The 25,025-nt window shown below is 34.0% G+C and overlaps 1 protein-coding gene across 3 annotated transcripts in view; it reads left to right on the plus strand.

The window, feature by feature from the left end:
- Positions 1–25,025, plus strand: part of ASCC3 (activating signal cointegrator 1 complex subunit 3) — a 347,397-nt gene that overhangs the window by 244,663 nt on the left and 77,709 nt on the right. For all 3 annotated transcript variants that reach the window (XM_041745387.1, XM_041745404.1, XM_041745396.1), the window contains exons 31-34: positions 9,834–9,971; positions 10,049–10,169; positions 11,348–11,480; positions 14,852–14,977. In XM_041745387.1, the coding sequence (XP_041601321.1) occupies positions 9,834–9,971; positions 10,049–10,169; positions 11,348–11,480; positions 14,852–14,977 (518 nt within the window). The remainder of the gene's footprint in view (positions 1–9,833; positions 9,972–10,048; positions 10,170–11,347; positions 11,481–14,851; positions 14,978–25,025) is intronic.

Consider the following 25,025-nt stretch of genomic DNA (forward strand, 5'->3'; position numbering starts at 1 on the left):
GTAGTGGTAGCCCAATTTCTTTATCAGCGTAAGCTACACTATGACCACATTTGCTTGTTCATCCTGTAGAATGAGAGATGTGGCTGTCTCAGCTTCTAAGTAAATTGGTACATCCCTTGAATATTAACCCTCCAAACCAGCAGAGCTAGAATTATAGGGAAGGGAAACAAAAATTTTCCAAGGGGTTTATTAGCTGTGACTGCAAAAGACATTTGCACACATTGATTGCTTGGTTCCTGGAACTGTATATTCTGGCAATGAGAGAAGTAGTATCATTTAATGATTACTACTTCAGAGCATACAACTTATTTTACAAGAGAACACCCCAACCTTGCCAAAGCAATGTATTTCAGCTGCTACTCTGAGTCATTAATCTATAAAGCCAGCTCTTTCTGGGTAATGAAGGATACAATAAGACCAGTGGATCACATGACATCCATTGTCCTAGTCTTTCTCTATAAAGTGAGTTCCTCAGTTAGAAACACTATCATAGGAGACATTAGATGATGTATAAAGTGCTCAGTAATCCTACTATTGAGGCTACTGGCAGCACTCAATAGGCGGGATAAAGAATCAAAATCTATAATGTCCATACTGCACCCCATCCCAAATAGGTGTCCACTCTGTGATAGCAGTGGTCCAGTATAATCTCCTTACTACCGGATAGCTATCTGGTCCACTGGGCAAGGCACTTTATAATGGGCCTAGGGATGTTTACACTGGTTGCATATAGGCACAGAGCAGTAACAGTAGCTGGATCTGCCTGAGGAAATGGAAGTCTGTGTTTCGCCCATGCACAGTTTTCATCTCTTCCACCATGGCACCGCTTAGTACCTGCACAAAACACTCAATGGGACCTGGAAGATGACCACTTCATTAGAAGTGGTCATTTTTCTCACTTGACTATCAATAGCATTGTCCACACTGCTATTACCTTTTTGATAAACATCTTCTTGGGATATAGGTAGTCTATTCTGGGACCATTCTAAAACTTCATCCACATAAAACTTGTGCCTTTCTTGCCTCCTGTCCTCCAATAGCACTCTTGCCAAGCTCCTGATTCTTTGGTTAATCCAGTAGCTATAGAGCAAAGCGTGGATCATCAATTCATATCATTTCATCTTTGCAGTAAGGTTACAGGGAAGTACTTGACACTTAAGCTGTTTTTAGAGTCATCTTCGAAAGGAGCTGTAACACCACATCAGTATACTTCATACGGTGCTACTGTCTTATGCATAGTCATTTGTAATTTTTTTTCTCCGTCAACTTGATGTAAGAAATACCCCATGGGGCCTCAGTGGGTTAAATTAGGCATAGCATAGAAGGAAAAGGCACACACCTGGAGTGTTCATGAATTACCTTTCATGATATTCTTCCATCTGGTCCTTTTATTTCTACTAATGATGGTCTGCTGCCAGGCACACCCACATGGATAACTGGAGGGATCAGATAGCATTAGTTCATGATCAGTAGCTTCAGTTGCAAGATTACGTGGAATACAGTTAGGCATTTTTTCTCTCACACGTCAAAAATACTCATAGGAGTAATCCTCTAACTTAAGTCAATAGGCAGTTCTTACCAGAATTTGTAAAGTGTTCATTTATGTAACTCATATTTATTAAATACCTACAACTTTACCAGGCACTATGTTAATCAACTGATCCCAATTCTCAAGTAGCTCGACTAGATAGAGGTATAAAAATATATATGATGATTATAATATTAATATTATACAAATTTCTGTAAAAGTGAGAAATGAAATATGACAAGGTGATGTGGGGGCTCTTTAAATAGAATGGTCAGAGAAGACTTCTTTAAGGAGATAACGTTTAAGCTGAGAACCAAAGCATAAGAACATACACCATGAGAGAAGATAACAGCATTTCAAGTAAAGGAAACAGGATGTTAAAGGAACTGAAATCAGCTCAGCTGGAACAAAATAAGCTAGAAGAAAAATGGTAGAAGTTAAGTTTCAGAGATAGTCAGAAGCCAGCTCATGTAAGGCCTTAGATCTATGTTTGCTGAGCTTCTGTGTGTTAGGTAAGGTTCCTATCCTGGGAATTAACATTCTTTTTTTTTTTTTTTTTTTTTTTTTTTTTGGGGGGAATTAACATTCTTGTGGAGATGATAGATAATAAGCAAATATGTCAGATCATGATAATTTCTATGAAAAAATAAATAAGCAGGGTAAAAAGAATAGGGGGTGCTGACTGTGGTAGTAGAATGTTCCATATTGATAGAAGTAAAGAATCAGGGTACCTTTGAGTAGAGAACTGAAGGAAGCAAGGAAACAAACCAAGCAGATATCTAAGGGAGGGGTCTTAATTCTTTCTAAGGCATTAAAAGGTTTTAAGCAACGGAAATTACGTAGTCCAATTTGCATTTTAAGATCACTTGCCGCTTAGTGGAAAATGGATCGAAGTGGAGGTTAACCATGGAATTAATGATGATGGACCTAGGGGCCACCTAGGGTGGTGACAGTGAGAATGGAAAGGTATCTTGGCCTAGATTCAGTAGGTGAGAAATGGAGGTTGAGAAAATGAAAAGAATCAAGAGTGACTCCCCAGTTATTAACTATAAACATCTGAGGAAATAATGGTGTCATTTTATGAAATGGGGAGACCTGAAAGTATAGGATGAAAAGGAAGTAGAAGACAAATTTGAGGCCAAGAGGAGGAGAAAAAGAAAAAAGTTATATTTTGGGTGCTGATTTGTACTTCCAAGACATTCAGGTCAGCTAGATATAGGAAGTTTATGAATCCCACAGAGGATATGAAATGAACATATGAACTTGGGAGCATCATCATAGAAGCAGCCTTTCCACCCAGGTAAGCACAGGAGACTCTGAGACAGTGTTTGGAGAACCAGAGGGCCAGGCTTTGAAAGGAACTCAAGGTAGAGCTTGGGTAGAAAATGAGGAAGCCGGCAGAGAACACTGAGAAGGTAATGTCAGTAAGGAAAGTCATAAAACATTGTAGACAAGAAGATTTTGTGAAGGAGAGAGTGCTTAACTACCTCAAATATTAATGGGAGTTGAGTGAGATGAGCTGAGAAACAGCCATGGGATTTAGCCCTCAGGCATCCTGAATGAACGTGCCAAGCAGCAACTCTGACCACTCATAATCACCACAAGTTCAAATTTGGTGGAGTTTCTACTAATGACAGTTTTCTTTCCCTTTTTTTTTTTTTTTTTTAAGATTTTATTAATTTATTTAACACAGAGAGAGCACAAGCAGAGGCAGTGGGAGAGGAAGAAACAGGCTTCCCACTGAGCAGGGAGCCCAATGCAGGGCTCAATCCCAAGATCCTGGGATCATGACCTGAGAAGGCAGATGTTTAACCTACTGAGTCCCCCAGGCACCCCTAATGACAGTTTTCTATAGTTCTTTTGATTCATTTGGTTTTTCATTCAACATATAAATTGACCTCTTCCTTATAGGTAAGAAGTTAGTACTAGGCTTTGAGAACGGACTCTGAAATTATTGAAAATCAGAAATTAAGTTGAGCTTAATATAGCGTAACCACATTTTCAACTTGAAAATCTGTTTTATTATCAAACCAAAACAGATTTAGCTTGCAATACAGAAGTCTCATCCCAAGTGCTTTCTATTTTGATCAGGCTACAGACCTCTTAATGACTGACCAGTAGAGAACTTATTAGACTAAGAATATTAAGGATCAAAACAGACATTATCCACAGATTTGCTGAGCATTGGACATTTGAATTTAGTTGGTCCTCATAGAATAGTTGTGTAATCCAAAGCAGCTACAAGATATGAGGTTTTTTATTTTGCCATAGTTGATATCATGCATGTCTTAATGAAGAAAGAGGCAAAGGTCTTATGCTTAGTAATAATTGATATGTTTATGGAGTATAGTCCATTAAAGGCTTATATTATGTCATTTAATCATGAATTCTGGGAGGATTGTTCTTGTTATCCCAGTCTTACAGATACAAAAATTGAAACTTGAAAGAATTCAGTAATTTGCCCAATAAAATAAATGGAGTTCAGAAACTCCAGACCAAGCCAGCTGACCCAGAAACTTTGTTTTCTCACTCTGCCATACAGTAACTGAAATCTTTGACAACATACTGGCTAGAGAATATGGAAAAGTCACAGCACACATATGTGTTTTGATAAGGATGGGAACATACAGTAAAAACAGAAAAGTCAGTAGCTCCAATATCAAACACAGGCAACCAACAAGAACTATGCCGTCCTCAGTCATGAGTGGTGACATTTTAGTTTATAAAAAAGATACTTTTAGATACTCTTAATTTTTAGGCATAGGACTGGAAATACTCAAATACTAAAGAATAAATACATTTGTTAAACATCTTCATAGCTCCCCAGTTATGTGAGTGCAGTACATAGTTCATTATTTCAGATCCTACCTGTTTTTTTGCCCACAGTCTAAAACAGTAATGCCCAGACTTAAGCCAAATGAATAATTTCATTATTTTAAGTAGTTATTTTAAGTATATCACACTCGTGTGGTAATTAGAAGGTGGCATTGTGGTTGAGACCAGGGACTGGAGCCAGGCCTCCTGGGGTCAATACTGACTGCCCATTACAAGCTACATGACCTTGATGGAGTGTTCAGCCTCTGAGCCTTACCCTTTCATCTATAAAAAATAATAATAATCATCTATCCTTACAGGATTGTTGATAAGTATTAGGTGCAATAAGTTATTTAGTATACTTAGAATAAGCCTGGAATAGAGGTAAATGTACAATAACTGTTAACTATTATTACCGTTACAGTATAGCAACATCAAATATGTTTTAAGTAGACAAGTTCTTTTTTTCTGAAATCTCTGTGGTTAAATTTGCTATTATCTTTATAATATTTTGCTTATGTTCCTCCACCAATTTAATTCATATTAATACAGTATTTGTTCCTTAAAATTCTGCTACCGTAGCAAATTAATTTTATAACGTCCTTTTCATCAGCTTCATCTGCATGTTAAAAGCTTTGCAATAGATGGAAATAGTCTCCAAACATGTATTAGAATCTGAACTTTCCAAAAACAGAAATAAGCATAAAATGTATATTCCGGAATAAATATGAAGCACTGACTTGAATTACCTACCAAGAGCATAGTGAGTTAAATTAGAAATATTAATAAGGAAAAATATTTAATATTTCACCCTACAACCCAGTTTTGAAATTGCTGTCATAAGAATTAGGACAAACTAAGTAGCAAACACTGAAAATAGTATTGTTTATTTAGCAGACAGAGCAGAGATTTACACGTTATTGTTTAGATTTCATTTATATACTTAATTCACATGTAATCATATCCTTAATTATACATATAAATATATTTATGTATTAACAGTATGGTAAATCATTTTGAGGTGTCATTGGGGCTTCAGAGAGGATAACAAGGAATATATTATGACAAGTATTGGCAAAGATTAGAAACTTACTGTCTTTATTTAATTAATACTATTTTAAAATTTCTTTTCCCTTAGTAGATCAGTAGAATGTTCGAAAGTGCTTCTTTAATTTTAGTTTTTTTCCCCTTCAGTCTATGGGGTTTATCATACAGAAGCGTATTTTAAGAAATTAACCCTTGGTAATTATAAGGAAATGTTTTAACTTTAACATCTGTACCAGATGTGATATATTTAATTATCTTTATTTTTAAAAAGTCTTCGTAACTTTCATTATTCTTCTGTATGCTGCATCTTTTATTGAGCATTTTAGACAATTGATAAGCATTATTCAGTGGCATATGGTCTGAGTCTGACGTGCTTTGAAAAGAGTACAGAGTTTTCTGATAATGAGGATTCTGTGAAAATGGGAAAACCAGCACAACAGATATGCTTTGAGAAAGTATGGGTTTTTAGCATCTTGAAACAATATATCACACTCAAAGGGACAGAATTGGGCTGTACAATCTGTTAGCTCATTCTTGTCCAATCTGGTCTCCTCCTTTCTTTTGGAGCCAGCATTGTCATCAACTCACTGAATTATATTCTGACTGGAATGTATTTCAGGCACAGAGTAATGTATCTACTTAAATGGAATCCTATATTTCTACAAAAGCTTTTTGAGTATAATAAATTTAAAATATAAAAAAATTCTATTAAGTTAAAGTAATTGGTTCAACAGTTTACATATGTGCCTCCTCCCCCATTACCCTTAAAAAAAATAAAAGGCCAGTACTTTGAGAAATATAGATCTTTTTTTCTTTTATTTATAATATTGAATAATTTTTTTTATATAACTATCAGGTAGTCAGACATATTTCAAAGATGGTTAGAAAGTTACCTATACATTACAAATGTTGGTTGAATAGAAATGAATTGTGGAATTAAAACTTCCTCCATCAGTGTTTTAATTTTCATAATTATTCTTATTAAAATTCTGTAGCAGCCTTTCTTAACAAAAATTAAGCTGTAATGTCTTGAGACATCCATTGCATGTAGTAAGTGAACTTTTCTCCTAACCATATAGAACGGTACTATCTTTTGAAAACTTAAAAAGAATGTAATTCAAATATTTTTTGTGGATTTAATTCCCTCATGGAACCAGGGTTGAGAGTATCTACTCTGTAGTATTCCAGATCACTGGATCTTTTAATTTGAAATATACTGAGTTGTGTAAATGAATTGAGTGTTACATTAGAGCTTTATTATTTTAGGTAAAAGATTAAATGTGATAGTTTTTGTAAAGTGTTAAGCACAATGCCTGACACACAATAAGTACTCAACAAATAATATGTATGACCAAATTTTAATCCTTCATTATCCTAAGTTTCTCAAAAATTTTGCTTGAATTACATCATGATCAGGATGAAAAACTTTTAAGTATATAATCTAATCAGAAGTACATAGAATTTAACCAATAATTTATATTTTCAAATTTAAACAAGCTGTACTGGTAGTATGTTATGCTTAATGACTGAGTAACATTACTATAAATTTTGCTTTTTTATGATGTTCAAATAACTCAGAATTCATCCACAGTAACTATGTAATAAATGAAGTTGTTTTTTGTAATTGTCCTCTTGAGGATTTTAGGTCTTTGCCATTTCAGATAGGCAAATAGTTCTTTAATGCATTGATTTATGTGTAAGTGGGGGCAGGGAGAATGAGAAACAGCTTTCCCTGATGGGAAAGGACAGGATATTAATGCCTCACCAAACCTCCTGCCATAGGATTCTTTAGCTCTCCTATAGTAAATGTTACATTTTGAGGGGTATGATCGGCATTGCCATAGAACACTATAAATTTTACAAATTTGAAAGTTATACTGTTATTAAATTATAAAATTGAGAAAATAATCCCTTAAATTAATTGTCATGCAAGAATATCAGTACATTAATTCTTGATAGTTTAAATTGAAGATATTTATCCAGTGAACTATTAAACAAAAAAAATGGATAATAGGCTGTCACTTGAGAATGGCTAACATATAATTTATGAGACAAAACAAGCACCTTTCTTTATAGCAAACATTTGTAGTCAACTTACTTATTCTTTGCTAATCTTAAAGGTAAAGTGGATTTGTATTAATGCACTTCGATATTCTTGCTTAACAGTTTATAAAATGAGTATTCAGGAATATCAGGTGACCATACTGTAATTGTGAAGCATACCGAACTGTAGTATACTGTGTTCAGTTCAGGGAAAGTTGATAACATGTGTATATGGTTAAAATATTACTTTGTTTCTATGCAGTGGTTTTATACATTAAGAAGTATTAAAAAGGCAAATTTCATCTTCCTATTTTTTTTTTAGATTATTAGTGTAAAAACAACTTCTTCCCACATAAAAAAAATTGGAAAATTTCTCTGACCATTGAAAATACAATGAGTAAGAATGAAAGCAGTTGGAGTGCTTCATGTATGAGTATATCATCTTAGGCATTTTTGCTAAACTGCAGCAGCCAGCTGAAGTTTTGTGAGATTTTTGTGAGCTGTTATTGGTTTCTTCACAACCAAGAAAGTAAATGTATTGCAAGTATATTTGTGTATATTATAGGCAATTAATAGTGGAAGGAAAAAAAAAGAAATGAGATCTGAAGACAGGATCGATTTATACTATCTCAGTCTTCAGACATAAAAATTATACATGTACCCATTTCGAAGTTTATCCTCCGCTGTTGTTCACTGTTAGAATATGGTAGTTAAGCTATAGATATAACTGAAATGTCATTGTTTTAACTGATCATATATTCTCAAGCCTTTTTTTTTTTAATTTTTATTTATTTATGATAGTCACACACAGAGAGAGGCAGAGATATAGGCAGAGGGAGAAGCAGGCTCCATGCACCAGAAGCCTGACGTGGGACTCGATCCTGGGTCTCCCGGATCGCGCCCTGGGCCAAAGGCAGGCGCCAAACCGCTGCGCCACCCAGGGATCCCCTTCTCAAGCCTTTTAATCTCTACATTACTCCCCTCATGGAGTTGTCCAAAAAGAAGATCCCGATAGTGCATCTTGTGTCATCCTCTGCTTGAAGGACCAGTAGAGGTCTGTCATTAAACAGAAAGAGAGGGGATCCCTGGGTGGCCCAGCGGTTTAGCACCTGCTTTTGGCCCAGGGCGTGATCCTAGAGTCCCGAGAGCGAGTCCCACATCAGGCTCCCTGCATGGAGCCTGCTTCTCCCTGTGCCTATGTCTCTGCCTCTCTCTGTGTGTGTCTCTAATGAATAAATAAATAAAATCTTTAAAATAAATAAATAAACAAACAAAGAGATTAGGATTTCTATATAGTTTTTTACAGGGAGTAAGTTTTATAAGAAAATAAGATTTGCTTCTGTTGCCATAAAATCTGTGTTGCATTAAGTATTTTCCATGCAGAATAGAAAGTGATAGAATATTCAGAGATAATATAAGATACAAGTTTCAGGAATTCTTTAGACATATGAAAACTTAGTGAGCTAAACTGAGGCTGGAAATGAAATAACTGTACTACATAAATAGTTTAACAATACTCTAATAGATAAAGAACCATTACAAACCAATAAGAAAAAATACTATCATGTCCACTTAAAAAATGAAAAGATAATTTACTAAAAAATGCTAGTAAATATGAAAAGTATTTAACTTCACTGTTGATCAAAGAAATGAGAAGTAAACAAAAAATATACCAGTTGATTTTTTTAAATAGAGAAGCAGGGGCTCAGAGAGATTATATGACTTGCCCTGGGTCATTAAGTTCAGTGAGAAAGCCTAAATTTGAGTAATTCCTGACTGTTCAGTGGAATTATGACTGATTTTTTCCATTAATTTTTTTGTCCATGTTTTTAAAATTTTTAGCACTGAGTCAAAAAGATGGAAGGTTTTTCTATTATAGAGATGAACAAGACACTGAAAAATTTTAGGCAACATTATATCCTTTTTAATAGTTGTTACTCACTTAAGAAGATATTGCCATTTATCCACAGATTTTTTTCCCTTGTTGTATGAGAATAAAATGGATGACATTAAACTTTAATTTATTTAGGATATACATTCTAACTATTCTTTTCAATTAATTCAACTTTAATCATAACTGTAGATAAGGTGTGTATATTTGTTTATGTAGTCTAAGAATCAAAAAACAAAATTAGTCAAATATAATCTTAGTCTGAAAAAAATTTTTTTTAAGATTTTATTCATTTATTCATGAGAGACACAAAGAGAGAGGCAGAGACATAGGCAGATGGAGAAGCAGGCTTCATGCAAGGAGCTCTATGTGGGACTCGATCCCGGGACCCCGGGATCATGCCCTAAGCCGAAGACAGATGCTCACCCACTGAGCCACCCAGGCGTTCCTTAGTCTGAAAATTTTAAAGCTAATGAACCTACATCCTGTAATTGTGCTTTTTATTTGCAGATGGAGAACATCATTGGAACACTAAGAGATTCTAACCTGAAGCTGACACTTGCTTTTGGAATAGGAATGCATCATGCTGGACTACATGAGAGGGACCGAAAAACAGTAGAGGAGCTGTTTGTAAATTGCAAAGTTCAGGTATTTTATTTTTCATAAACAGATATTTAAATGTAACTTAAAAGTTATGTTTTAGTTAAATTTATTTTATTTTCTAGGTTCTGATTGCTACAAGTACATTAGCATGGGGTGTAAACTTTCCAGCTCATTTAGTAATTATTAAGGGAACAGAATATTATGATGGAAAGACAAGACGTTATGTGGATTTTCCCATTACAGGTAATTTTTTTTTAATTTACAGATACATTAAGCTTCTATTTTAGCCTTAATCTGAATTTTCATGGATTGAATTGTAGAGATTGATCTCATTTGAACATATGATGAGCAAATTGTAAATTTTTGTTTCCAACACAAATACTGTTCAAAGTACTGAGCCGTTTTATTTACTTTTACTTACCTAATTTGTTAATAAATTTCAAAAGCATAACTAATGGTTTCAAATTCACAAAAAGATAAAGAGTATTGGTTAGCAGCAATTAGCAACTTTATAAATTATAGTTAAACATTATACTATTTAAATCTGTTTCACTAGAAATACTTCATGGCACTTCTAGAACCAAAGGGTTTGTTGCTATGATTTATCCATAAACATTTCTATTAACGTATTTTAAAACTTGATAAAAGCATTGTCAGTGAGTTCTGAAGAGGGAAATATACTGTGTGTATTTACACTCAGTGATTACATGTAAAATCTGTATTATTTCTAAATCATTTCTTACCTCAGAGTTGCTGCAGTATAAAAGAAAAAACGTTTATACCTAAGTCGGAAGAGGGTAAGGCCTAAATGAACTCATGGGGTCCATTCCTAGAGAAAAATAATCAAATGAATCTGCTGAAGAGATTTACCCATATATGTCTTACTTTTTCATCTTTAATTAAAATAGTAATAACTTTTTTTTTAGGATTTTATTTGAGAGAGAGAGCACACACACACACACACACACACACACACACACAGTTGATGAGGCAAGGGAAAACGGAGAGAATCACAGAGAGACTCCATGCTAACCTTGGAGCCTAATGTGGGCCTCTGTCCCACTACCATGAAATCACGCCCCGAACTGAAACCAAAAGTTGGACACTTAACCAACTGATCCACCTAGGGGCCCCTAGTAGTAACCCTTAAGCAGCATTTTTAAGCATTTAACTGAAGGAACCTTATCATTCTTACTTTTCCAAACAGGAAGAGAGTCCGTTGTGGGGATTCAGTTTTCTATCATAATAAATCGATTAATTATTAGGGAACTCAACAGTAGATATCAGAGATAATATGTACACTCTTAATATATTCTATATCCTTTGTTATGTTGTTGTGTTGTCAAACCATGCTATAATCACTTAATATACCTTGTGCTATCTCCCACATTGTGAAATATCTCCTGTTCTCTTTTTTATAGATGTACTCCAGATGATGGGGCGTGCTGGGAGGCCTCAGTTTGATGACCAAGGCAAAGCTGTAATTCTGGTTCATGACATAAAGAAAGACTTTTACAAAAAATTTCTTTATGAACCTTTTCCAGTAGAGTCAAGGTAAATTTACTCTAAATTAACTTAAATGGATTCATGTCATAGCAAGTATTAATATTTATGTCATGATATTTGATTAGATAAAAAAATCAGTAAAAGTTCTAGTTCAAAAGAATTATTTGAAATGAAACAATTATCACTAGAAGACAGAATTCAATTATAATTTCATTTTACAAAAACCTTTTAAAAGAAGCAGGTAGTTCAGGGTTGAATCACATGGACTCTGTAGCCAGGCAACCCAGGTTCATATTTGAGCTCTACTACTTACTTCCTTGATCTTCAGCAAGTCAGTGCCTTAGGAGATATTTGTAAAAGGAGATAATAGCAACACTAGCTATCTAATAAGTTACTTATAATGATCAAAATGTGTAGTATTTATAACAGTCTATCGTAGGAAGCATTTAGTAAAGTTTTCATGTGTGTTTTTGTACTATCATTAATAAAGAAATATCTGAAATAAAGGGATAATGAATAATTTAGGTTACTGGTTTATTTCAGCCCAGTAACTACCCCTTTGACAAAGGCTTCCCTCATTTTCTTAGCAGAATATAGCATTTCTCCCTCAGATTTATATATTTTTCATTTAAAACATTATCACTTACTATCTTTTATCATCTTTTTTGAATATATTGTATTCTAACAGTAAAAGATAACACGTTTCTAATCGATAATGTAGTTATTGGAGTTCTTATTCTAAGTGCTAATGTTCATTTTTTTAAGTTTAGAAATACAAAAACATGGATGCAGTTAACACTGTGCTAAGAGAAAATTTATGTTAAGAGATATATATGTTATGTATTTATATAAGTATACATAGTAAGGCACATAATGTGTCTGAAAAGAAAGCATGAATAATGATCTAAGTATCCATCTCAAAAATTTGGCAAAAAATTAACAAATTGAACTCAAAAGAAAGGAGGAGAAAGATAAGAGCAAGAATCAAAGAATTGAAACCAAATATACATTAGAAAAGCATCAACAAAGTTAAAAAGTTGATTCTTTGAAAAGAAGAATGAAATCAATGAATCTTTAAATCTGATCAAAAAAGAGAGAGAATGAACAAAATAGTATTAAGAATGAAAAGTTCACAAGCTTTAAAAAATATTATGAAAAACATCATGGAAATAATTTTAAAATTTAGATCAAATGATAAAATGAATTTTAAAAACTTACAAACTGACATAAAAAGAAATAGAAAAATCTAAATGGTCTGTTACTTATCAAAGCAACTGAATCTGAAATTTAAAATCTTTTCTCAAAGACATCTTCTGACTCACGTGCTTTACTAGTGAATTCTTCATAACATTAAGGATGAAATAACATCAGTCTTAAATGAACTTTCCCTAATAGTAGAGAAAATAAGACTATTTGCCAATTTATTTAATAAGATCAGAGTAGCCTTGACACCAAAACCTTATAAGAAATATACCAAAAAGCAACATTAACAAACCTGTACTGGATATAGATATAGAAATCCTAAACAAAACATTAGCAAAGCAAATTATGTGTAATTTATTTCGTAAATGTGAAGTTGATTTTTTATTTGAAAATAAATTACTATATGGAATATTACTCAGCCATCCAAAAATAATGAAATCTTGCCATTTGCAGTGACGCAGATGTAACTAGAGGATGTTATACTAAGCAAAATAACTCAATCAAAGAAAGACAGTTATTACCTGATTTCATGCATATGTAGAATTTAAGAAACAAAAGAAGATTATAGAGGAAGAGAGGAAAAAATTAAAACAAGACAAAGTCAGAGAGGGAGACAAACCTTAAGAGACTCTTAATCATTAAAAAAAAAGAGAGAGAGACTGTTAATCATAGGAAACAAACAGAGGGTTCCTAGAGGGGAGGAGATGGAGTAACTGGGTGATGGACATGAAGGAGGGCACATGATGTAATGAGCTCTGGGTATTATATATAAGACTGATGAATCACTAAACTCCATCTCTGAAACCAATAATATATTACATGTTAATTACTTGAATTTAAATAAAATTTTAAAAAACAAAAACAAATTACTATAATTTACTACATTAGGAGAAAAATCATGTGATTATTTCATAGATTAAAAAAAGAAGCATTTGAAAAAATTCCACACCCATCCATAATAAAAAACTCATAGCAAATACGAATATAAGGAAATGTCCTTAATCAAGAGTAAATCCACTGTAAACATCATAGTTAATAATGAAAGTTTTCCCTTTGAGATAGGGAATGATACAGGAGTATTGTTCTCCCCACTTCCAGTAAGCATTGTGCTAGAAGCCCAAACCACTGCAATAAGGTAAGGAACAAATAAGAGCCAGAATATCCTTTTGAACAATGGTAGTGACTAAATAGCACAAAAGGAAGGCTTCTGGAGAACTAGTGATATTTGATCTTAGTGTTGGTTACGTAGGTCTCTTCACATTGTGAAAATTACTTGAGTTATACATGCATGATTTATGTAATTTTCTATATGTATATTTCAGTAGTTAACTAAAAATGTTAATTTTATACCTTAATATGACTATTATTAATATTTACCTGTCACAGAGTATTCCATAGTTTATATATTAACTTTTTATTAATGGACCTTTTGAAAGTTTCCTATTTTTTTCTTCTTACATATAATGTTGCATTGAAATAATTTGCTTTCCTACGTTCATCTATAAATCTTCTTCTGGCAGGTGATAGTGAAAAGTGAAACTGCTGGGTCATAGTAATCACTCAAATAGATAATATAAGTTGCTCTCTCAATTGATGATATAGATTTATGCTCTGCTACTGGTGAATTGAGAGTAATATAGAAACTTGTGTTGTTGTTTTTTTTAATCTCTTAATTTTTTTGCCATTTTCTCGTGTTCTTAAAACATCCTTTGAAAAAACATTTTTAATACCTGCATATTGTCTCCCATGTATCATAATTTATTTAGCCTTTTGTTGTTGTTGGACACTGCTTCCTTTTTTTGCATTTTACATAATAAACTAAAATGAACGTTATGTTATGCTATTCTTTGCACACATCTGATCATCTTTGTATACCTTACAACATCTGGTATAATTAAATTTCATATGACTAGGAACTTAACACTCACTGAGTAAATGAAAGGAATATGTATCTTTACTCTCTCCTGTCATCCCTTTCTTGCCAACTCTCTCTTCATTGGCCTCAATATTATTCAGTACTAACTCCAGTATCCCATAAGTATACTCTTCCCTACTCTGTAAGTTATATCTTCTGTTGACCACTCTTAACCTTTCTCCTCCTACCTCTCATCTTCTCCTGAAAGTTACTGGCCCCCTTCCATCAGCCTGCTATGTGAGATAAAATGTGTTTCGCTTAATGTTCATGTATGTTTCCCATGTCTTGTTCACTAATGTAGCTTATTGGGAGTGCTCTCTGACCATTTAAATGCGGAGATTGCTGGTGGTACAATTACATCTAAGCAAGATGCAATGGATTATATCACCTGGACCTACTTTTTCCGACGTCTTATCATGAACCCCAGGTAAGTGCTGGGCAACTGTATATCATGCTGTTTTGCACAGAAAGAAATTATATTTGAAAGTAATAATCCCTAAATTTCAATACATAACAAAAAAGTCAGAACTTTGGGCATTCTAGGCATATGAATTTTCCGAGAGAATCACATGATTATCTCTGATATCACACTATATTTGAAAATGAATAATGGTATGCATTATTACTTAGCTTATTTTAGTTAACTTAGGATATCCTTGAGGAGTTTGCTCTGTAGTTAGGGAGACAGGACATCTGAATTCATTAAGAAATGTGCTAAACTAAATGGTAGTTACTGCCTTAGGAACAGTTGGAATTTAAAAATGAGTGAGGCTTGTGAAGTTGTAGAGGGAAGACTTTGTGAGGTATTTATAATGGTTAATAGGGATGCTGCTGGAAGAGATAAAATTAGGAGAGTTGCAGTAGAGTGTCTTTTACTTTCAGGCAGTTTAGAAGATCTTCATTCAGCACCTATTTGTCAAATGTTATATAGATTTTGAGGGTAAAAATTAGTGTACATTATCCCCTATCTTCAATGGCTGATCTTTTAATGTGGGTAAAGCTGTATAAATGATTACAGTATAAATCATAAGTGCTGTGATAGAACTGTATTAAGCCTATGAAAGTAAAATCTTCACAGAGAGATAAAACTTCAACGAATTTTGAATCTGGAACAGGAGTAGAAAAGGTAAGAGGCCCAGAAATACTGTATAGTCATAGGCCCTCATGGCTTGAAAGGACATTTGTAGAGTGCCAAGAAGTTTGATGTGGCCAGAGCTTGTCTTGAGTAGAAAGTGGTCCAAGCACCAGAGAGTAAATGGCCCATATGTCATGCTTAGGAGTTTACATCTGATCCTATTGGCAGCGGTGAGTTTTTAAACATGGTTCAACATTCCCCAAATTAAGTTTGGTTTTGTTTCAGTCCTTATGACACTGTGGTAGGGAATGAGCTGGACTGAGGAGACATTTAAAGCAGGAAGACCAGTTAAGAAACTGTTTAATAAGAAAGGTGAATAGTACCTTAACAGTTGCAGAAGGAATGGAAGGAGGGCCAGAGATGGGGAACATTGCTGATATATTAGGAAATCTCAAGGCATTGTAAGGTCTTAAACAGAGAGATCATGATGCAAATGTCATTACCATATCTTACCTGTTGGTACCTTAAGAAATTTGTTTCCTATTTCAGCTAACATTTGCACTCACATAGATAGGAATTTGAAAATATGGTGACATTTTTCTGTTTCCTCAACTCTGAGGGCCTCTGGATTAGATACAAGATAATCGTTAGGAAATTTGACTGCAGGATTAGTGAGGTAGTCATCCAAGACTGCGACTTTACCATAGTAAATTCTTGAGATTAGAATTGTGGAAGGGTATACTAGGATACACTTTACATGTACTCTGGTCCAACCTTCTTGTCTGATACTGAAGAAAGGGAGATTGGAAACTTCAAGTGCCTTGCTCTGGATCCCAAAACTACTTTGACATAAAGCCAGGACTTAACATAAGTTTTCTGACTCAAGTCTTTTTTTAGAGGAACAAGTGGGTTGGGTGTGTAACTATAGATGTATTTCTTATTCTTACATCATAAAAGATAGAAGCAATTAATATGGTGGAGTGAGATTTGAACATGGAATCAGAACACTAGTTCCTGTTTAGCACTACCCTTTACTAACTGTTTAACTTGGAGTCACTTCACCTCTCAGCTTCCCTTTCTTCATGTAAAAGGCGAGTAATAGCCTACCTCCCTCACAGGATCATGTTAAAAACCAAATACATGCGTTAAAGTCTGAGTTTTGTATTAATTATGAAGAGCATAATTAATGTTGATTGATAGGCTATTTTTCCTGTACTGCCTTTCAGTTGCTTTACTGGTCATACCACCCTGAAGAATCTACCTTAGAGACTAAAAACCTAATCATTTGTCAGCTTTTCTGACTGGCAAATGGAATAATTCTCTGCATTCTTTAAACTGGTTCAAATTGGGTTCAAATTTAAATTAAGTTCCTTTGCAAATTAGAGTTCTTTCCTGAATCTACAGATACACTGAACTTTTTGAGTGTGTCTACTTTTCTTAAACTTAAAAAAAAAAAAAGCAAATTTTAACTTCCAATGAGAAACAATTTGAGACTTTAAAAAAAATTACAAAATAATACAAATACTGTATATCCTGTACCCAGCTTCCTCAAATGTTAACATCTTACATGACCATAGGCACAGTTATCCAAACCAGAAAATTAACATTAGGTAATACTATTACCTAATCTACAAATTTTATTCAGATTTTTGGATCCTGGACAGAAAAGGACGTGAGTGGGACGTCCTTTTCTGTCCAGGATCCAATTTAGTATCCTGCATTGCATTTAGCTCTGTCTCCTTAATTCACGCTAATGTGTGACATTTCTTCAGTATTTGTCTACTAGAACCTTGACATGTTAGAAGAATACTGGCCAGGTGTTTTGCAGATTGTTCTTCAGTTTGAGTGTGACAGAAGTTTTCTCATCCCTAAATTTAAGTTTTGCCTTTTTTGGAAAGAATACTATACAAGTGATGTTGTGCTCTTCTTAGTGCATAACAGAGAGCTGCCCTCTATATTTAAAATATCACCTGAAAAAAATAAAATAAAATAAAATATCACCTGAATGTGAAAGGCCCCAAAATACACTATTCCACTTTGCTCTCTATCAAGTTAACAGTCTTTTCTCCAGCTGCCTGCTGAGTGGTACCACATAAACTTCCCAACATTATTCCAAGCCCACTGTGTCTAAAACTGAACTCATCATACATCAGTATCTTCCTGTAATCTTTTTCACTTTTGTTAATATTATCACTCTGCATCAGTTTACATTGACATCAAACTTCAAATTTGCTTTTATTTTTTTCTTCTCCCACTTTCTTAATTCTTCAGCTGCTTAGCCTACTTTTAGTCTGTCCCCAGTGTAGCCTAATTTGCCAACTGTCAGTACTGATCAGAAATTAAATATAATATATTAGAGATAGGAACTAAATAAGGTGTAATTAGTAGACGTAAAATGCGTTGTCTTCAAATGAGTGAGTAGGAGACTGTCCAGTGTTATATTTAACCATGAGAGTGAGATGAGCCAAAAGCACAGTTGAAGATACTGGTGAGAATAGGGGTCCTACCAAGAGGGAACTGGAATAGGCATCACTCTGTCGCTCTGGTTGCAAACTACATTCTATTTAATACTGATATGAGAAAAATCCACATGCAACTCTAATAAACAGTATTTATTAGTGACTGAACAAGTAGTTTGGGGGAGGTTAGCACAGTGGACAAAAACAAAAGCTTGAGAGCATGACTTGGTTTATAATTAAAAGAAATTATATTGAGGCTCTGAGCCAGGGGACTTCTTGGGTATTGACAGTTTAGGTTATATCCTGCTCATATGATTGTAGTCCATGTAAATACTGACTGTTCTGTAGTTCACATTACCTCACCTACTTTTACCCAATGGCCATCTGTGGTAGGGGGAAATTTTAGCAATGGGAGTCAAAGGATACATTAGCTTAAGGCACTTGGTTGTCGTGGCAGCTATTTTCCTGCCCTCTTGCTGCCCCAAATAAAATCTAGATATCCCCCAACTAACACCACCAAAGGAGACATTAACCCATACCATCCCTTGGTAAGGGGTTCCTCTCACTTTCATGCTTTTGCTGTCACTCTTTGGCCTGCCTACAGTGCCCTTTCCAGCCTTTTAGCCATCTAAGTTCTAACAGTCTAACAGTTAATTTTCAGGAGGTGATGGTCTAATTTGCTCTCAACTATTTTAATCAAAGTTGCTAGTTTCTTTAAAGTAATCACCTGAACATATTTTGAGATACCAAGACTGTCATTATTATCCTCAAGTAGAAACGTGTGCCCAGAGCTATTGCCATGTGAATTAATCAGTCCAGAATAGGTATAGCAATAAATTTCTTTGAAGGACTATGATACATTTTTCACAGAGAGAGAATAAGCAATCCTAAAAATTTGTGTGGAATCACAAACTACCTCAAATAGCCACAGCAGAACTAAAAACAAAGCTGGAGGCATCACACTTCCTAATTTTAAACTATATTACAAAGATAGAGTAATCAAAATAGTATGGTAATGGCATAAAAACAGACATGTAGATCAATGGAACAGAACAGACAGCCCAATAATAAGCCCACACATATATGGTCAATTTACTCAAAGGAACCAAGAATATGTGATAGAGAAAGGATAGTCTCTTTAATAAATGACATTGGGAAAGCTGGATATTCACATGCCAAAGAATAAAACTGCACCCATATATTTTACTGTGCACAAAAATCAGCTTAAAAGACTTGAAAGTAAAACCTGAAACCATAAAACCGCTAAAAGACATAGAAGATAATGCCCTTGATATTGGTCTTAGTGATGATTTTTTAGACTTTACACTGAAAGCAAAGGCAATAAAAGCAAAAATAAACAAGTAGGACTACATCAAACTAAAATGCTTCTACACAGTAAAGGAAACTAGTAAAATGACCTACTAAATGGGAGAAAATATTTACAGATATATATCTGATTAGAGGCTAATATCCAAAATATATAAGGAATTCATACAACTCAATAGAAAAATAACCATCTGATTTAAAAATGAGCTAAGGATCTGAAGATATTTTTATAAGGAAGACCTACAGATGGCCAGTAGGTACATGAAAAGGTGTTCAACATCACTAATCTCCAGGGAAATCAAAATCAAAACCAGGCTAAGATGTCATCTTACACCTTTAGGATGGCTATTATCAAAAAGATAAGAAATAAAAAAAAAATAAAAAAAAAAAATAAAAAAAAAAAGATAAGAAATAAGTGTTTATGAAGATGTGAGAAAGGGGAACGCTTGTGCGCTATTGGTTGAGAATGATAATTGGTTCAGCCACTATGGAAAACAATATGAAGGTCCCACTAAAACTGAAAAATAGAACTACCACATGATCCAGCAATTTTACTGCTGGGTATCTATCCAAAGAATATCAAATCATTATATCAAAAAGATATCTCCACTCCCATGTTCATTGCAGTACTATTTACAATAGCTAACACATAGAAACAACCTAAGTGTCCATCAGTGGAGCAACAGATAAAGACCTGATACATGCACACACACACACACACACACACTGAAATATTATTCACCCAAAAAAAAAGAAGAAGAAGAAGGAGGAGGAGGGGGAGAAGGAGGAGGAGGAGGAGGAGATCATTTTGTCATTTGCAACAATACGGATGGACCTGGAGGGCATTAATGCTAGTAAGTTAAATAAGTCAAGCAGAGAAAGAGGGATACTGTATGTTGTCACTTATATGTGGATTTTACCAACAACAGCAAAAAACTCATAGATACAGAAAACAGATCAGTGGGTAGGATGGGCATAATGGGTGAAGGAGGTCAAAAAGTACAAACTTCCAGTTATAAGATAAATAATCCTGGGAATCTAATGTATAGCATGATGATTATAGTCAATACTTTATTATATATTTGAAAGTTGATGAAAGAATAGAGCTTAAAAGTTCTCATCACAAGAAAAAAGTTTATAACAATGTAAGGTGATTGTTGTTGACTAGACAAATGTGGTAATCATTTCACAGTGTAAACATAAATCATTGTTACATGTCAATTGTGTCTCAAATGGGCAGGAAAAAGCTATGATCAGCAACTGTGTTAGGTTCTGTTGGAAAGCAGTAGCAACATAATAGTCTCAAGTCTCAAAAATCATAGAATTGCCATAAAATGGTGAGGTAGAAGCATTTAAAAAACAATCTATATTCTTTAATTCAGTGAACATTTATTTAGTGCCTTCTATGTGTCAGGTACTATTCTAGGCATTTTAAAGATATAATAGTAAATAAAAAACGTTCTCCTTTCATGGCACTTTTATTCTTTTAGCAGAGATAATGAGTTTAAAAATCATGCTGATACGAATCATAACTCCAATGAAATCACCTCACACCTGTCAGAATAGCTAAAATTAACAACACAGGAAAGAACAGATGTTGGTGTGGATTTAGAGAAAGAGAAACCCTCTTACACTGTTGGTGGGGATGCAGGCTGGTGCATCCACTCTGGAAAACAGTATGGAGATTCCTCAATAAAGTTAAAAATAGAATTAACCAATAATCCAGCAATTGCACTACAATGTTACAACATACTTACCCAAAGGATGCAAAAATACAGATTTGAAGGGGTACGTGCACCCTGATGTTTATAGCAGTGTTATCATCAATAACAAAATTATAGAAAGAACCCAAGTGTCTATCAACTGTTGATAAAGAAGTGGTATGTGTATATATGTGTATACACGTGCACATGCATACACATTGGAATATTACTTAGCCGTCAAAAGTTCTGCACCTAAAACTAATATTACAGTGTTTGTTAACTAACTGGAATTTAAATAAACACTTGAAAAAGAAAAAAAATATATATTAGAAGGTTATGAGTGCTTTGAAAAAAAGAACACAGTACTGAAGACCAGGATGCCAAGAGGGTGGAGTGGGAGGATTATTGTATTAAAAACAGAGACAGAGTGGGCCTAATTAAAGGTGCTGAAGAGGGGAATTAGAAGATACTAGTCATAGGTTACAAACTTCCAGTTATAGGATAAATGCTATAATCTACAGCATAGTGATTATAGTTAATAATACTGTTACTGTTTTTTTTAAAAAAGAGGTACTGACTTTTGAACAAAGAGTTAAAGGCATGAGAAATTTGACCACATGAATAGCGAAGGAAAACATTTCAGACCAAGAGAACAGGACAGGTTCTAAGAAACCTATGTCTGGTGTATTCAAGGCCTGGAAAGGAGAAGTTGTTGGTGATGCAGAATGAATGAGTGGTAGACAGTAGCAGGAGATGAGGGACATGGAGTTAGGTGGTAGTACCAGTCATGGTACTCTCCAGTACCTGAGAGACTATGGTAAGACTTTGACTTTCATTATTAGTGATATAAGAACCATTCTGAGGGTTTGAGTAGAGGACTGATAGCATCTAATTGTAATATAAGTCTGGCCAATTATAATCATAAATGTTAAAAATAATTTAAACTTACCTGTTAAAAGACACATTCTCATACTGAATTATTTTAAATCCAGCTAAACATGATTTGCAAGAAACATCAAAGTGATATAGAAAAGTTGAAAGTTACGGATTGAAAGAAGATATGAAGAACAATAACAGAAAGCAGTTGCAGAATTAAAATCAGACAAGATGAAATTCAAGGCAAAGAAAGACTACAAAAGGCAAAGAAGAATAGTTCATATTGGTAGCAGGCACAATCAAAAAATAGTTATAGTAGTTTCCAAATTTTTAGGTGACTAAACATAGCATCAAAATATAGAAAGCAAAAACTGATAGAAATTCAAAATGTTAACTAAATTACAATCATGTTGAGAGATTTGAATACATCTTTGTTGAAAATCAGCATGGTAAAGAGATATTTTACCTTGTAAATACAGGGTTTGAATAACAGTATTTTTGAATATGTGTATCTTTGTATTTCTTGCCCCCAAAAGAATAAGCCTATTTGCAAACACTCATCGAAATTTATTTATAAAAATGTACCATATACTAGACCACAAAGAACAACTCAGTGTATTTCAAAACATAGAGATCATAAGGCTACATTCCCAGTATATATAACGCAGTAATACCAGAAAGAAACAAGAAAAAGGATGGCAAAGGCAATCTCCTTGTTTGAGATTTAACTATTCTTATTCTAGTGGAAGGTGAAAATTTATTTTAAATTTTATGTAGACTAGAGCTATAAAAAAATAGAAGTGTGATATAACAAAGCCAATGAATTTCAGTCAAAGCACAATCCCAACAAGTATTCATATCTTTAGAGTATCTACAAGATTCCATGAATCCTGGGAAACAAAATAAGCATCCATCTCTAGGAACTAGATGAACATTAACAAAAACAAAACTTAAATATGAAAAAGGAATTTATAAAAGCAAAACTGAAATTAATAAAGTGAAAAACAACATACACTAATGTTATTTATTGCCCACTACATTTGAGTTACAGTTTTAAGAGCCTAACTCATTTAGTATTACTCTCATCCCCATTTTATAGATTAAGGAACTGAAGCACAGGGAGTTTGAGCATCACACAGCTCCTGAGTGGCAGAGACAGCACTGGAATTCAGGCACTCTGGCTCCAAGGGCCACAGTCTTCCCTCACCAGGCTCACTATCAGGTCTAGAGCCCAAATATCCACAGTCCCTCTCCACTTCTCCTTCCAGTGCTATGCTGGAAAATGTGTTCTTTATGGAAACCATACCATACAAATTTTGAATGTGTAACACTTTTGTTCATCTGATGCAAAAAAAAAAAAAAAAGTCAGTTTTAATATCTATACCTTTACATCTGGAATAAAATGAGAACATGTGCCTAAATCAATTTTAATGATTTATGTATTTTATTTAGCCTGCCATAGTGACGCTCTACAATTTTCTTTCTGATTGGCCCTTGATTATATCTTTTTATTATTGTCTGTGTTAAAATCACCCTTTCCATCTGGAAGCAAAAATAAAGGCACAAGATTCAGGAAATTGGCAAATTTTTCCTACTTGTTTTTAGATCTTTTTAGAAGTTTTAAGGAAGCTAAAATCATTGTCCCAAATGAGTGGCTTATATTATGTGTAATTTTAATTTATCTTTAATATTCCCTATTATTTAGTGTTGTTTTTTTGGTTGTATGGGAGAGGCATATATACATGCATGTGTGTGCTACAAGTAGAAATTGAGGTTTATTTAAAATAGAAAAGACAAAAACCATTTTCAAAATACCATCATACATAGATAACAAATATGATCCAATTCTCCAGCCACCTTCATTTAATCATACTACTGTAAAGTACCCCCACCACATCACCACCAAAGGTAGAACTTATGTTGATTGACAAAGATCCTGCCGCTGCCCCTGGATTGTTGTCTACGTGTGTGCGTGATATGTATGTATATGCAAATATATGCACATGTATATAAAGATAGATTTTATATGTATAAACATATATGTAGACACACATTACATTAATGTGTTTAAATGTATATAAACACATGTACTGGTCCATCATGAAATGTAATATATTCCAAATTGAGTTCTGGATTCAATTTGTATGTTCAATTTTACTCTCTATTTTCCCCTGAGAAAGCTTTTAAACATTTCTGGGACAAAAAATGTTGTGGTAGTTTCAGCTGTCCCTGCAACCACTTTCATTATTTGTGTCATTATTACTGCTGCATAATCTGAACATAAAAAAACATGGTGCTGTAACAAATGACTTCCCAGTACTGACAGTTATAGCTGCAGCATTTCAAGACTGATGAAAAATTTCCCAGCAAGATCTCTGGCCAGGTTTACAATAACTAAACAGGAAATGGCTGCCACTATTCACATTAAATCCAGACTGTTTGGTGTAACTTTATCTATGTTTTTGATTATAATAAAATCTCTTTCATTCTCAACCAGCAAAATTTCATCCTTATTAAGGTTGGAAAAAGATAATTTGAGGCTTCATGTGAGGTATTCCTGTTTGTCCTTTGATAAGATCTTTTAAAAGATATGTTTTTTAAGTTGTTTTACTTTTGGATTGTTTAAATTTAATGAACTTTGTAAATTTTTATGAGAGGGAGAGGTTTGTTATGACTTTTTCCCAATGGACTGCTAATAGAAGTTAGCTTGTCTAGCCCATGTGCTAGATGCTGTCAGTATCAAACTGCCTTTGACTTTCACACCTCCCAGGGGACTAGTAATTGTTGTGTTCAAACAGCCTGTAATTGTGATCCCGCTGGCTTTCTCAGTACGCTTCTGGCTATTAGAATCATTAAACAACTCAGCACCTGTTAACAGCATTGTAAATATTCAACCCTGCTTGTGTGCAGGTTGAGTCCAATATAGAGAAATCTTACAGAGCTCAGCCTCATAAATTAGAGCTTCTGACAAGTCAATTATTGTGAAACTGGGTTTCTCTGTGAAATAAATGAAATAGCATGCTGACAAAAAGGTAG

This window comes from Vulpes lagopus, chromosome 1, assembly GCF_018345385.1.
Source record: "Vulpes lagopus strain Blue_001 chromosome 1, ASM1834538v1, whole genome shotgun sequence".
Lineage (NCBI taxonomy): Eukaryota > Metazoa > Chordata > Mammalia > Carnivora > Canidae > Vulpes > Vulpes lagopus.